This window comes from Equus caballus, chromosome 11, assembly GCF_041296265.1.
Source record: "Equus caballus isolate H_3958 breed thoroughbred chromosome 11, TB-T2T, whole genome shotgun sequence".
In the NCBI taxonomy this organism is placed as follows: domain Eukaryota; kingdom Metazoa; phylum Chordata; class Mammalia; order Perissodactyla; family Equidae; genus Equus; species Equus caballus.
In genome coordinates this window covers 4,445,756-4,461,514 of record NC_091694.1, presented here as the reverse complement: position 1 = coordinate 4,461,514, position 15,759 = coordinate 4,445,756, and the positions used below count along the sequence as shown (strand labels likewise).

The following is a 15,759-nucleotide window of genomic DNA, read 5'->3' as shown; positions in this document are numbered from 1 at the left end:
CCAGTATACATTATTGTTTTCTGTGTAATTTTAGGTAATATTACAGTTAGGAGTTGTCGACAATAACTGGTTGGAGCTAACTTCCCTGTTGTGATTTACATAATAGATGGCTCAGCATAGAACTTGTAATTTAAGTAATTCATAAGTTGCATGTCCTTTTGTCACCTCAGTATTATTGCATCTTGTTAGAATAGAGAGCATCAAAGAACTTATTTCATGTTATTTTTAGTCAGAAAATTAATAAATTTTATAATTGAGATCATAATATCTGTATTGCAACCAAATAATTTAAAATCTATGGTTATTTTCATTTTATGCCTTCTGTTCTTCAGTATTTAAAACATTCTCATTTCTATCTGTGAGAAACTGTATATATATGAACATTACAACTGATACGAGTTAGCAATATGACTATCAAGTGTCAAGTGAGGTTATAGGCAGAAGCAAAATGATTGGAATGTGGAGGGCTGGCCCAGTGGCGTAGTGGTTAAGTTTGTGCACTCCACTTCAGCAGCCCAGGGTTCACCAGTTCGGATCCTGGGTGCAGACCTATTCACCACTCATCAAGCCATGCTGTGGCAGCATCCCACGTAGATGAACTAGAATGACTTGCAATTAGGATATACAACTATATACTGGGGCTTTGGGGAGAGAGGGGAAAATAAGAAGGGAAGATTGGCAACAGATGTTAGCTTAGGCGCAGTCTTTCTCACCAAAAATGGTCAGAATGTGGGCTGATTGGGAAAAATGAAGTTTACATATGTAACATAAAGTGTTTTTCTTACAAGAGAGTGGGGAGATCCTTATTGTTGCATGGTCCCATGACAACTTCTGTGCTTCTAGGTATGGATGCCATAACCTTCTGGATTCATTAGGTACCCTTATTTAGTTTCATTTGTACCCTTATCAGGTGCCAGTTCCTGATCAGGATGCTATGGCAACAGGACTGGGCAGAGGAAGAAGGAAGAATTTTTGAAAAACCCTTGCAGTCAGTGTGCCTGTGGGAGCCACCCTTGCTTTTTTCTGTTTTGTTTTGTTTCTGGGAAGATTAGCTCTGAGCTAACATCTGTTGCCAATCCTCCTCCTTTTGCTGAGAAAGATTGGCCCTGAGCTAACATCCATGCCCATCTTCCTCTATTTTATATGTGAGACATCTGCCACGGCATGGCTCCATAAGCAGTGCACGGGTCCATGCCCAGGATCCGAATCCTCAAACCCCAGGCCGCCGAAGCAGAGTGCATGAACCCAACCACTACGCCACCAGGCCAGCCCTGTTCCCATCTTTTAAGGCAAATGCCTCGCCTCTTTCTCAGCTCATGAGATGGTACCTGGGAAATGTCTGAGTTCTCTAGTTATTACTTTATCTGTACCTGTTTAATCTGCCATCTTCTCATTTCTTTGCCCAGATCTGTGCCTTTGATGGTTGGTCAAAGATAAGAATAATTTTTCAGTATATATTTGCAACTTGTAAATTTTTCTCGTAAGAGAATAATGTGCCATAAAATTTCTTTAGGTCGTTACATGTAATACCAGAAGTAAAAAAGCTACTTCTTAAATGTTAGTTTTAAACTCATCTTTTAAACCCTAATATGTTGCAAATACTGTGAATTTAATCATCTTTAATGTTTAACGGACTTTCAGTTTTAAGTGAGTGAGGGTCAGGAATGAGAAAATTACAACTTTAAAAAGCTGAACAGGCTGGCCCCGTGGCTGAGCGATTAAGTTCGCACACTCTGCTTCAGTGCCCCAGGGTTTTGCTGGTTCGGATCCTGGGTGAGGACATGGCACCGCTCATCAGGCCATGATGAGATGGCGTCCCACATGCCACAACCAGAGGCACTCACAACTAGAATATACAACTATGTACTGGGGGGCTTTGGGGAGAAGAAGAAGGGAAAAAAAAAAACTAAACAAATTGGATTTAATGTTGTCTCCTTTTCACTTTCTACTAAAAGCCCTGCTGAAGATGCAATATCTCAAAATTATTTTGAACTTGAAATTACCATTTTTACTTTCTCTGTTTCGCTTTTACAATGTTGTCTCTCCCTTGGTACCCTTTTCAGTGTCCTCAGGCTGGGGAGAAATGCCTAATGTTCACTCCAAGCCTGAGAGCTCTTGGGGAGAGCCCTCCTCCCCTTCCACCCTGGTTGACAACGGCACGGCAGCGTGGGGCAAGCCGCCCAGCAGTGGCAGCGGTTGGGGGGATCAGCCTGCTGAGCCAGCGGTGACATTCGGAAGAGCCGGGGCTCCCGCTGCCGCCCCAGCCCTGTGCAAACCAGGTGAGCCAGCATTCTGCGTGCCCTGTATTGGCAGTTTAGAAGTGTCAGTATTTTATTTAGAGGGATACTTTTCACTGAATTTTAAGAATTAATTTTTTAGAACACTTTCCTCATTTTATTTTCACTTTAAGACTAACATTAAACCAAGACTATAAAGAAATATTTGCCATGTCTGACACATGAACACAAAGGAGATTTTAATAGAAATTCATGCTCTCCTTTTTTGAAAAAAATTAATACAAGAACCTGAACAATCTAGCATATCGGCTTCACACTATTAGTAGCATCCACTTGTTCAGCAGTATTCTCCTACCTGCCACTTGAAGCAGTCTGAACTTGCTGTCTCACGGAGCAAGCTGGATACAGCATGCTATTTTTCCTTCTCGAGATTAGGTTTTGAAAACATATTACTTCACAGCCGTCTGACACTTCTTGCCTTGCTTTCATCTTGTAAACAAAATTCTGCTTTGAATACTCCAGGTTTTTTTCTCTTTCTTTCTTTTGAAAAAATGAAAGAAAAATTGTGCTGCATTTTCCTCCCATTATCTGAAAGTTTAATATGTACACATATAAAGTATATATTCTCATAAATGTCCAGATCATGTTTAGCAAGTAGAATTCTGTCATTTGTGGGTGTTTTGCAGTATGATGCTTAAGACCTTAGTGTGAGTGTAAGGTTGCTGATTTAGTCTGATGTTAAAGTTAATCGTTCACGTAGCTGCAGAAGTTTCGTATATTCTTTGGACATCATTAAATGTCTTAGATCTGAAAATGCAACTTTATTGGTTTTGTATTTTGTTACTTTGCTAACACTGGATGGTATGCTCTGTATATCCACCATTCTACTGGATTACTTATTCCATTCATACTACTTTTTGTTACAAATCTAAAGGATAAGGGAGCTTCTGGGTATTTAGATTCACTTGCCATTTTGAGGCGATATATTTGTTTTTGTAATTTGTCCTTGGAGGCCCAATTATATGGCTGTCCACCTTGTAAGCAACATATCTTCATCGTCTTAGAGACTCCAGCTAACTGTACTATCACCTAATCTTTGGCCTTCTTCAAGTTCTCCCAGGGAGTGAAAATTTGGGGTAAATTTTACACCAAAAATCGCCTTATATTTTAAGAAAGGAGAAAAAATAATATCCTGAAATTGAAACTCAGTATTCAGCTTGTAGCTCTGTCTGCCTAAGGCCTCAGGTGTCTCTATCCTGTTATTCTGGGAGCCTCTCCTAGGAGCTTGTCAGAAACACAGACTCTTGGGCCCAACTGCAGACCTGCCGCGTTTCTCGGGATCCCCAGGGCATGCTGGAGGAGCGCTGGTCCCCATGGCTTATTGTGGCAGGTTGGGATCAAGTGGTGATTAAAAACCACGTGGGGGACAGTGATGTTTTTCAGGACTCTGCATCTTACTGGCCATTTCATACCGTGTAGAGAGTGCCACCTTCTGCTGTAGCCCCCAGGATTTATTTTTAGAATATCCATGCTTCAGAATGATCTATAGTTAGTTAAGGAAGTTTAGAACAGCACTGACTATAACAAATAGCTGGAGTTTCAAGAAAAAATATATACATACATAATTATGTGTCTAGTGGGAGAAATTCAATTCTTAGATCTGAGAGGAAATGAAGTAGTAGAAAGGTAGATTACAGTACACCCCTTTTGTCCTCCCTCCCCCTAAATGACATGGTAGTGCAGCGTTGTCTACTTTACGAATGGCGAATTTGATAGGTTCATGTTCACTCTCTTTCTAGCTTCAAAATCTATGCAAGAAGGCTGGGGCAGTGGTGGGGATGACATGAACCTCGGTACTGGTCAGTGGGAAGAGGAAGAAGGGAGCATGTGGAACAATGCTGCTTCCCAAGAAAGCACCTCCTCCTGCAGTTCCTGGGGGAACGCCTCCAAAAAAGGACTCCAAAAGGTGTGTGTGATGCCGAAGAAAAGCAGCTCTAAGAGTCACTGGTGCTTAAAACCCAGCCAGTTGAACGGTGGTGTCTCCGAGTAATGGTGAGAGACCAAGGTTCTCAGAGTGCTCCAAGGATCCTTGCAGAGGGGGCTCTCTCCTAAGCGTAAGGCAGAGTTTACCAGAGAATACGCGAATCAATGTCATAGCAAACGAATACAGAGACAGACGCGAGAATCAGCTGCTTCTGTGAAGCCAGATGGTAAAGAGTTTTGCAAGCATGCATAACAGTGCCACTCTTGCTAAAAATTTTTGTTTTAGAAAATATAGGGGCCAGCCCCGTGGCCGAGTGGTTAAGTTCTCGTGCTCTGCTTCGGCAGCCCAGGGTTCCACCGGTTCGGACCCTGGGCTCAGACATGGCACCACTTGTCAGGCCACATCAAGGCAGCATCCCACATGCCACAACTAGAAGGACCCACAACTGAAAAAAAATACACAACTATATACTGGGGGGATTTGGGGAGAAAAAAGCAAGAAAAAAAAAGATTGGCAATAGTTGTTAGCTCAGGTGCCAATCTTAAAAAAAAGAAAATATAATTATTTTCCATTAAAAAATGTTATTTATGTTAACATATAATGGATTTGTTATTGTTATTTGCAAAGAAATTAATAAATGTTTCTTAATTTCTCAGTTTTAATTTCTAGTACAGTAAATATCAATAGATAGAACCAATATAAACAAAAGTTTTTTGGGATCCTCAGTCTTTAAAAGAGAGTAATGGGGGCCTGAGACCAAAAAGTCTGAGAACTCCTGAGGTAGACCATTAAGTAGTCTTGAAACAAATGGGCAGCCGTCTGGAAAAAATTAAGCGAGATCCATAACTCATGTGCACCAAGACAAACTCCAAGTAGATCGTAAATTTAAATGTGAAAAATAAAAATATAAAAATGTTAATTTTTAAAACAATCTTGGAGTGGGAGAGGGCTTTCTAACTATGACCAAAATCTAAAAGCCATAAAATGAAAGACTTATAAACTTCAGTAGATAAGCATAAAAACTACACATGACAGAAAATATCATAATCAAAGTCAAAAGACAAATAACAAACTGGAAGAAGTATTTGTAACTCGTGCCATAGAGAGGGCTGATCTCCCTGATACATTAAAAAAAGTCCTAGAAACTGGTATTTTTAAAAAATTAACCAATAACACAATAGAAAAATGAGCAAAAAAATGATCCATAGAAAAGGAATACAAATAGCTCATAAACCTATGAAAGGATATTCAACTTGACTTATGGAAAGACAATTCAATTTAAAACAATACCAAGAGATGCCGTTTTTCATCTCTCAGAGCAACAGAAATCCATTAAGTTTAATAAGCACGCTCTGTTCGCAAAGCTGTGAGAAAACCAACACTCTCATACGTTGCTGGTAGGACTATAAATTAGGATAACCAAACGGCAGTGTGACGTTATCTATCAAAATTACAGCTGCATCCACACTGTGACACAGCATTGCCACTTGTCATGGGTATAGCAAACGGCATTTGTACACAGTTTTCTATTTTAGCATTTTTGCAGTAAAAAAATGAGAATCACTTATATGTGCATTCATGGAGTAACTAGTTAAATTATGGCACATTCGTATTATGGAAAGCTAAACAGATTTTTTAAAAGAAGTTCTATACATATTGTATGACGGGATCACCAAAATATGTGATTGAATAAACAGGCAAGGTACAGAAAAATATGTGTAGTACACCACCACTTTGGAGGGGCAGGGGGAACAGAAGAAAAAAATGCGTCATTCCTAATGGCTTCTGTAGAGTTAAAAGATTCTTGGGAAGGATAAACAAGAAACTCCAAAGAGTTTTCCTCTTAGAAAACACAAGAACTAAGTGGATAGGGGATGGTGGGAAGAAGATGCTTTTGTGTATGCCTTTTTTCTACTTTCCGATCGTATGAATGTATTATCTGTTCAAAAATATTTAGTTTAAAAAATTATTCAAATAGCGGTAAGCAGAACCCAGAAGCAAAAACCAGGGCTCTCTTCGTAAGGAGTAGGAGTGATTACAGACCTCAAAAAGAAGTCTTTTTACAATTGGGCTGGCAAATAACCTGGTTAATGATGGGACAAGAAATACCAAATTGGTAAAATATTGTATCTTCTTGGCAAATCTGGCTCTGGTAGCAGAGTGATGATGAAAATGGTCCCCAAATGAGCTGCTTCCTCAAGGAGAGAAGGCCTGTTAGTTTAATATTGGCCCGTAGGCTCTGTTCTGTCGTTATGGCAGGCTCGATTTCGAAAAGCACTATAAGGAATATTTTTAGAGGAGGGTTTTTTGCATTGTATTAATGCAATGTTAGTCTTTGTAATGGTAGAACGGGAGGGAACACTGAGAGCAGGGCTCCCGTCTTGCCCCCCAGCCCTTGGTGCCGCACTCCCGCCTCCCTCCTCTGCTCTGCTGCTTTCTTTCTGTAGCTGACCTCTCCTTTCTCCCTCACTGGCACTTTCCCAGTTACTTTTTCTCACCCAAAGGGCTGTAAGCAACAAATACTTAATAAATTAACAGATTTTTTGTTCCTTTCTTCTTGTTGCCTTTTCATTCTGTTGGAATGAACCCCTGTATTTTTTCATTTTTTAGAATAAAGCTTATAAAAGGGCAAAAACCATGTAATTTTTAGTAAACTTCACAAACTTATTAGCATAGGACCATGTTCAAGGGAGCTCTTACTACGATTATTTGATAATGGAAGTAGTACATACTGTGATGAACTAAATTCATTCTCTGGGGAAGGGAAGTAATTATCTTGCTTTTTCAAGTCCATAAATTACACGCATATGCCAACCTACAGATGTCCCCTGAAGCGTTCCGTAGTACTAGGCACCAAGTCCTGTCAAGGACTTGCTGGAGTACAGCACTATTCCACATTAATACAAAAAGGTTCTGTGACCTATAAGTCACCATGAATTCTAAGCCTCTCCCATTTCTAGAAGAAATGCATTAAAATGTGACTCATGGACTTTCCCCCTGCCCACACTTCACTCTAGGGCGTGAAAACGTCTGGCAAGCAGGACGAGGCCTGGATCATGAACCGGCTCATCAGACAACTCACAGACATGGGCTTCCCGGTGACTGCTGTCCTGTTTTACTGCTACCCACCGTGTGTCCTGCGGTGCATGGCCCCGTTGTGTCCTGTCCACGTTATCATGTGTAACGAGGAAGGAAGACTTTTGAGGGATGAGACTGTTGGCATAACCTAACTCGTAAATTCCCCTTTCACCTGGGCACTTCTGTGTAGGGACCATTGCTTTGAACTACAGCAAAGACCCACATCATTTCTATCGGGAAAGATGTGAGAGCCTTTTCCTAGAATAAAAAATGCTGTGTGATTTTTAATTTTCTTTGTTTTATACAGTTTTATATTTTCTGTTAATTCGTAATTAGAAGTAAGTTTTCCTTAGTTTATGCAGTAGATTAACAAAGATTGCAAGAGAAAAATTGGTATAAAGTACTAAAGCTTCGTGTCCAGAGAAAGATCCTGAGCTAAACTTTGCTGAGTTTCAATCAGATCTGTTAGGGAGAGTTTGAAATCACAGGGTATTCCTCTGAAAATTTATCACCATCTGTCCAGTTCCTAAGAAGGAATGGCAAGAGGTCCGATAGTGAGGGATATTGCCTATATCTGCCATGTATTCCCTTCAAATGTCTTCTTTCCAAATCCTTATTCAAATGAGTATTTGCCTTTTGATTACTGTGGATGTCCCTAAAGAGTGAGTCCAAAATGTTGCCAGTCTAGAGGAGGGAACGCCATATTTCCCATTGGGCGCAGGTCCTCTGACACTGGGCAGGGCGCCTAGCCTGGGTGGGCCAACCTCTTCATGTGTGAAATGATGGCAGGAACCGTGGAGGCCCGTCCGGGAGTCCAGAGTTACACTGTGGTACTGAAACACGGTGCCTCTGCTTGGTTTCAGTGTTCTGATGAGATCAGTCTGTTCCAATCATAGGGATAATTATCAAAAGGAATCTACTTGTTATGTTTTGTTTTGTTTTTACATTTCTTAATGAAAAGTGGTTGGCAGCGGAGCTTAGAGCCCGTGAAGTAGAGAATGCAGCTCTGCGCTCTGACTCTTCCAGTGACTTTGCTGCGGCTGCTGGCGTGAGAGAGCCGCACAGAGAGGTGGCTCATTAGCACAGGAGTCTGTCCTGCCTTACTGTCTGCATGTGTCCATGTCTGTGGCTCTGCTCTCCTGGCAGAGATTTCATCCTTGCTGAACCATTGCTGTTCAATGTGGTACAGAAACAATTACAGGATTCTACTGGCATTGTATGTTTTCTTTTTGAAATGTTAAATACAAGTTCTTTACTCTAAAAATCAATTCAATACTTTTCTTATTACAAGACATTTATCTCTAACCTCAACAATGAAGAAAAGTATTTCCAGTTCCAAAACCTAAAAATATTAGGTTGATAATAATCACTTCCCTAAGTTGATAGTGATAAGACTCTTTACAAGGTTTTCTTTTTAGCATGCAATCCTAATGAACACTGTTTCCTCACACAGAGAGAGCCAGCTGAAGAGGCCTTGAAGAGTAATAATATGAACCTTGACCAGGCCATGAGTAAGTAAGATGACACACTTGAAGTACACTTTTTCTAAAGGTACCAGTTTGTGGAGTTTTTATTTCCAGAAGCGTTTCATCATAGTCACAGATGAATGGTGGGACACGTGCTGGGGAGTCAGGAGGCCGCAAGCAGGAGGAGCCACACTACGTGCACTAACCACGTAGCAAGTCTCTTGGGGCTGGGGCTCTGGGGACGAACAGCCAAATGCCACAGGGAAGCATGTTTGCTTTTTCCATTTTCTTCCAGTACTTCAACAAATAGATGCATTTTTTCCATCTGTTTTAAGGGGAGGTGATAATGACACTCTTGGAGAAAGGCACTGAGACCACAGGCCAGACTTCGTTCAATACTGACCAGGCACGTTTCTCATGCCTTGCCCTAGAATGGGCTCGTTCAGGGGCCACCAGAAGCATTACACACTGGCTGAGCTTTTACTCTCGTTGAGAGATGAGATTTACTGTCAGAACAAGCTGGAGCTGCTTTCCTAATAATAGTGATATTAAATATGTCCGTGTAAAAGACAGCTGACTCATTGTTCGTGGTACTTAGGTTCTGTGAGGTCACTGCACACACTGGATAGCAAACACTGAGCCGTGGCTCTCGGGGGCATCGGGTGGGGTTCCTGTGAGTCTCTGGCCACAGCATTTTTGTCAACCAGGCAATACGTAACCTTGCTTTATGCATGTTTTTGTTTAAAGACACCTTATTTAATAAATGTTTCTCGCAAATAATCGTACCATATTTCTTTGTAATAAAACTTTAGCTAAGAAGGGTTTAACATTTTCCTGACTGGGGGTAATGTGACCATAAATTTCTTTGGCTTTTAGACTCACACCAATGCTGTCAGCTGTGCCTTTTTTTTTAATGTCATCTCTCAAATCCACAAATTTACCACTTTTCCATCTTTTCCATAACTTCATCACACACTGTAGATGTTACTTCAGCTCTTTGCGAGGATCCTTACGTACAGATCAATGACTTTTCTCTTCCTTTTTCTGGATCTGCCATATTATTGATTCATTAACATTGAACTCGTAGCCAGTACCACCATAACTTGCGCCTGAACAAAGCTTATCTGTGTGTTCTCTCTGTGGGGCACATCCCAGCCTTCCTGCACTCAGAAACACACTAGATAGCACTTCAGCACCATGCTTGGGGACCATTTTAAACACTGTAATCACCAATAAAAAGCACAAAAATGCAAAAAACATGGCACAGACTAGATCACAAGAAGGACACTTGTGTGCCCTGGGAGAGCTGGAGTAAGAAGCAGAGTGTCGTCTGGTTTGAGCTGCACTACGCATGTGCGTGTCGGGCGAGTTGAATTTTTCACTGCCCTGTGGACATCCACAAATGACCACAAAAGTGCCACAATTATTGATTTTGGGGACTGCAAATAAATTTTAGCTAGTAGATGAATTCACAAGTACAGAATCTGCCAGTAATGAGGATCAACTTTATAATCATGTGCACGTGCCAAAATGTATGGTATAAGCTGCCAAGACAGAGAAAAATGTCAGTGTGAGCTGAAGTTCATTCTGACTTCTTAGAATTGTGAAATAGTACAAAGTTGAAGTGAGCTAAACAGATTCTAGTCACTAGACTGAAAGACCATGAGGACAAAAGCTATGTCTGCCTTGCATTGTATTATATCTCCACCGTCTAGAAGAGTCCTTGCAACTAATAAGGACTCAGTAAGTGGAAATCAGTGGCTGGGAGGTGGGACAGAGGAGCTGTTTTAGACAACTAATCAGGGAAGGCCCATCTGAGAAAGTGACCACTGAGGCCTGTGTGAAGAAGGGGGCTGCCTCCCGGGGACAGGATGGCCGAGCCCCTGAGGGGCAGAGGTGGCCAGTGTGGCTGGAGTGGACGAAGCAGGTAGAGAGGAGCAGGAATGGAGGGAGGCCTGAGCAGCGACCGGATCTGTCGAGGCTCAGCCAGAACCGAACCAAGAGCCTCCCTGTTTTCTGGAGGGTTGAGGGTCTTGGATCCTTCCTTAGAGGCTTCAGCTGGTGCCCGTCATGTGCTCAGCAGCATCACTGGTTCCTCGGGCGTTTTAAGTGTGCCTTCTGTGGTTGTGTTCCAGGCGCTCTGCTGGAAAAGAAGGTGGACATGGACAAGCGTGGACTGGGAGTGCCTGACTACAATGGAATGGTCACCAAACCCCTTGGCTGCCGCCCACCAATCTCCAAAGAGTCTTCCGTGGACCGCCCCACCTTTCTTGACAAGGTATGGATTTGGGTGGTTTTTTGTTTGTTTAATAAGAGATGTTTTTCATTTTAACTGTGTCCTTAGCGCAAGCCGGATTAAAACTTGCTGGACTGTAATACTGAAATGACTTCTACCCATTTTTTTCTAGTATATGTAAATGTTTAACATAAAAGAGGTAGTGTTGTATTTCTTATGATGTGACTAGGAGTAAAATATACTGAAATTGAAAACTGATTTTCGTTTTATTGGATGAACTTGGCTGGGTTATCTGCTTCAATTTGTCCAATAGACGAGGGTCATCAAATCTCTGCGTTACTGTCTCATTTTATATACACGGTTCTTCTGATTGGAAATGATGTGTTATATGTTTAATCTCAGAAAAAGGCATTACAGGTGGTTGGGCATTGGCACCTGTGTCTTGCTGGCCCTTGCTTGGATCAGCCACTTCAGAGAACGTGCAGGTGTCTGTGGGGACATCCCCTTGGATGTTTAACAAGTCCCATCACCAGTTCAATCCTTTGAGTATTGTCGTGTATTACTGTCCCCTCTCCAGATTGGTAGAACTCACGGGGGAAAATGGCATTGAATTAAATTCAATCCAAATGTTGAACCTTGAAAATAAAATTAAAGGAAGAAAGGACAAGTTAAAAAAAAAGGAAAAGCTCACAGGAGAAGAGATGAGTTTTCATCTCTGTTCTCAAATAAACAGGGTCCTCCCCCACACGCTCCTCTGCAAGAAGCTGTAGCTGTGGAGCCCGGAGCGGGGCTCACGCCCTTGTGTGGGCAGGCTTTGGATCCAGGATGCCCCGTGAATAACTACGAATAACTTATTCCAAAATATTATTTGTCGTTCGTCTGAAATTCCAGTTTAGCTCCGCATCCGGTATTTTTATTTGCTAAGTGTGGAACCCTGACTTCTTTTCTAATTTTTAAAATGTGGGGTAATGCTACAGGCTTATTATGAAGTTAGATGAGATAAACTTGCAAAAGGCCTGGCACATAGTGTGACCTCAATAAATGTAAAAAGATTTAATAGGATTCTCTCTGTTTTATAACTTACCCTATTATTAGGTTAAACCATATGAAATTGCTATGTTTGTAGGTCAAAAACAGTTGAATGTCAGCAGAATTCAGCCTAATATATACCTCTAGCCTTGTAATAACTTCTCGAAAGGAACCTGTTTATTTGAAAATGGTCATAAAATGTTTTCCAGATAAGACTTTTGCCAATGTTTCTGTCTCTTTCTCCTGACTTCTACCCCTAGGCAGGATCAATAGTGGATGAGAATGTTATGAGCTAATATATATGTTGGTAAAATAACTGCTAAAATGAAAACAGCGTCTTAATCCTGTTTCTCTTTTTTCTTTTCCCCCTCTTCCTTTTGCCCACGTTCTCCATTCTCTTATTATCCATGCTTTTTTGATCTTTTAATTCTTTCTTCATTCATCTCCTTGATATGACCTTGGGAAGCTGCTTTGTGCCGTGTCTGTGGATGGACACCGCACACAGCTCACCCTTTCTTTCTCCAATCAGGATGGCGGCCTAGTGGAAGAGCCCACGACTTCACCATTTTTGCCTTCACCAAGCCTGAAGCTGCCCCTTGCAAACAGTGCACTCCCTAATCAGGCCCTGGGTGGGATTGCCTCAGGGCTGGGCATGCAAAACTTGAATTCCTCTAGACAGGTAAGGCTGTTGGGAGAGCGCCGCCAGGGCCTCTGTTTTATTTGCCTTTAAGAAATATGTTTGAGACATAAACGTTCTTGTTTTTAATTCATGGCTGTATTTTAAAATATGATTGAATATGTGAAGGTAGTTGAAATACTATAAGGATTTCCTGATGTCAAGAGTGGAATCTAGTTCTTGAGATTTAACCGTGTTGTAGGAAATGCTTCAAAATTATATTGATTTTTACACATTGCTAAAACATGTTTGAGCTCACCATCCTTGGTGCCGCCTTATAGCTGGTGTAGATGACACATGTTGCAGAGTAGTCTTCAGTTGCCAAATGCATTCGTAGGTCTAGTTGGTGCTGGCCTCTTTGTCCTGGCCATCGAAACCTTAAATACACTGATCTGCATGAAACACCACATCCTCCCCTTTTTCCCAGACGTAGAGGTGACAGCTCTCGTAAGGTTCTCACTGGTTTCCATAGGCACGTTGGCCTTTCCCTGCCTCTGACACTCTTGGGAAAGGAGAACGTCACTGGCAGACATCACTAAAGGGATGACCTGAGAGTTTTGATTGATCACTGCTTTGTGTCACTTCTCTCCTGTGAATTCTGTAGAATGAAATGCAAGCAAATCACTCTTTTCCCGTCTGTAGAACTTCTCTTCTCACTGATTTTCTCAAAGATGAGGCTGACACACACACAGCTTTGCTACTTCTCTTTAAGTAGATGCTGTGATATTTGGGGTGGCCCCAACAGTCCCTTGTGTGCCTGCTGTGCTGGAGGAACTGTCAGCAGCCCCTGTTCCGCTCTCTGCACCATCCTAGGCTGCATGACCCAGGGGATGTGGCATTGCTAACGCTGGTGGCAGTTCAGTGGAGCGTCTGCATTTCAGACGTTCTGCCTTCTGAAAGCCACCAATGCAGCAGGCAGCGCTGGGAGCGAGCCCCGCAGCAGGGGTTTCTGCTCAGTGCTGTCACTCACCCTGCCCGCCAGACAGGTCATCTAGCTGAGCAGAAAGCACATCTACAATACCTTTATTAGGGGCCGGCCCAGGGGCGCAGCAGTTACATCCACACGCACCGCTTTAGTGGCCTGGGGTTTGCCGGTTGGGATCCCGGGTGTGGACACCCTCTTGGCATGCCATGCTGTGGCAGGCGTCCCACATATAAGTAGAGGAAGATGGGCACGGATCTTAGCTCAGGGCCAGTCTTCCTCAGCAAAAAGAGGAGGATTGGCAGCATTTGTTAGCTCAAGGCTAATCTTCCTCAAAAAAATAAATAAATAAAATACATTTATTATATTTCACACCAAGTTAATTACCTGAATTTGTCAGTTTATTCAATTCAGGTTTTGTTGTTGAAATAATATTTGTATCTCCTATTTGAAAATTTGGTCATTCTCTCAGATTAGTAATCCCCACTCATTGTTATTCTCTAACTCATCACAGATGTCCTTTTAGAAATGTATGTTATTCAAATAGCTATGCGTGTCTTGGCTGATTTTCCATTATCTATAAACAGTATAAACAGCACATATTAAAAATTCACTTTGGTAAAAGTTGACAGGAAGTAGAAACCATCTTGCATTCATGTTTAGGAAAACATAGCATTGCCCCCTACCTCCAGTGTTCCTGTAGCTCCCGACTTAACGACTCTGTCCCCTTTCCATCACCCTCAGATACCGAGTGGCAATCTGGGTGTATTTGGCAGCAGCGGAGCAGCACAAGCCAGGACCATGCAACAGCCGCCGCAGCCGCCCGTGCAGCCTCTGAACTCCTCCCAGCCCAGTCTCCGTGCTCAAGTGCCTCAGTTTCTATCCCCTCAGGTCAGACCCGCGTCCACGCGTCACTGAGTGAGGCGACACAGAGGCGGGCATTCTGTGGTATCTTGTGCCGCAGCCACGTGACTGTTTTAAAGTGAGAGCAAATTACCCTGCACCCACCAGGAGGCCTCTCCGTGTTAATCTGTCCGTCTGACTCTCCTGCTCCGGGGGGGCGTGTCCTCAGTGCTCCTTGGGGTGCCTCAGCCGGCGAGCTAGGGCTCGGCTGCCACCTGCCAGAAGCACTATTGGGTAGTGTGCTATATGGGTAGAGTGTTAGATGTACCATACACACTACCATTGATGTGATTTTTGTCCTGGTCTTGAGAAAATCTTCAGATGAGCCCAATGAATTGTCCTAGATGGGCGGGAGAGGAAAGTGACAAGCTGAAGTATTGCTTGGGGTGTACCAGAAACCGCTTAGAAGTGACGAAGGATTGAAGAATGCTTTAGTGTCAAACTAAATGTGATCATGTGTCACAGTATATATATTACAGACTTTATAGTTAAGTTTATTATTTAGTATTAGATTATTTTTGCCCATAGATTGTTTAAAAAAAGATCAAGTAGAATTAAGGAAAAGGATATTGTTGCTACAGAAAGCTCTAAAGCATATCAGTTTTTTCGTGTTAGTATTGTTTACTTTTAGAACACTCCGTAATTTTAGACTTTGGACTGAATTTTTAATTACAATGTTATAGTCCTTACCCCTTATAAAGAATATTCAATAATCGATTTTAATGATAAATTATAGAATTAGCTTGAAGTAATTATCACTGTGTAATTGTTTGAACCCAGATTTGTGCACTGAGTTGAGATGGCTGAAACCTGGGTGAATTAAGAGTTAAATCCGTTAGTTAGGATACAGAGTAGACAGCTCTTAACGAAGAGACCCCAGATCCGGTGACTCAGACACAACAGACATCTCCTCTCTGGGGTGACAGTGCAGAGAGCGCAGCTCTGCCACAGCCGGTTCCCAAAGACACAGAGGCCGGCGGGAGTCTGGCCAGCAACCCTTCTGCCGCAGCCAGGGGATTGCACAGACCACTTCCCCTCACGTCCCGCTGCCCACACCCAGGGACACGGCCGCCCCAGCCTGAGGGGCAGAAGGAGAGATGGGGCCTGGGGGACGGGCAGCAGTCTTCCCCACACGCAGCAAAACAGCATGTCCAGAAGGCCAGTCGTCTGTGCGTCCCTCACGTTCTCTGTACCATTCCATGATAGGTGTTCTTTCAGTTGACTTGCC

At 42.5% G+C, this 15,759-nt stretch overlaps 1 protein-coding gene across 14 annotated transcripts in view; it reads left to right on the top strand.

The window, feature by feature from the left end:
* Positions 1-15,759, top strand: part of TNRC6C (trinucleotide repeat containing adaptor 6C) — a 141,104-nt gene that overhangs the window by 100,575 nt on the left and 24,770 nt on the right. For 10 of the 14 annotated variants that reach the window (XM_023651937.2, XM_070225884.1, XM_070225885.1 and 7 more), the window contains 7 exons: positions 2,064-2,279; positions 4,037-4,203; positions 7,239-7,319; positions 8,753-8,810; positions 10,901-11,043; positions 12,536-12,709; positions 14,373-14,519. In XM_023651937.2, the coding sequence (XP_023507705.2) occupies positions 2,064-2,279; positions 4,037-4,203; positions 7,239-7,319; positions 8,753-8,810; positions 10,901-11,043; positions 12,536-12,709; positions 14,373-14,519 (986 nt within the window). The remainder of the gene's footprint in view (positions 1-2,063; positions 2,280-4,036; positions 4,204-7,238; positions 7,320-8,752; positions 8,811-10,900; positions 11,044-12,535; positions 12,710-14,372; positions 14,520-15,759) is intronic. The other 4 variants (XM_070225891.1, XM_070225889.1, XM_070225882.1 and 1 more) reach the window with 1 other exon arrangement.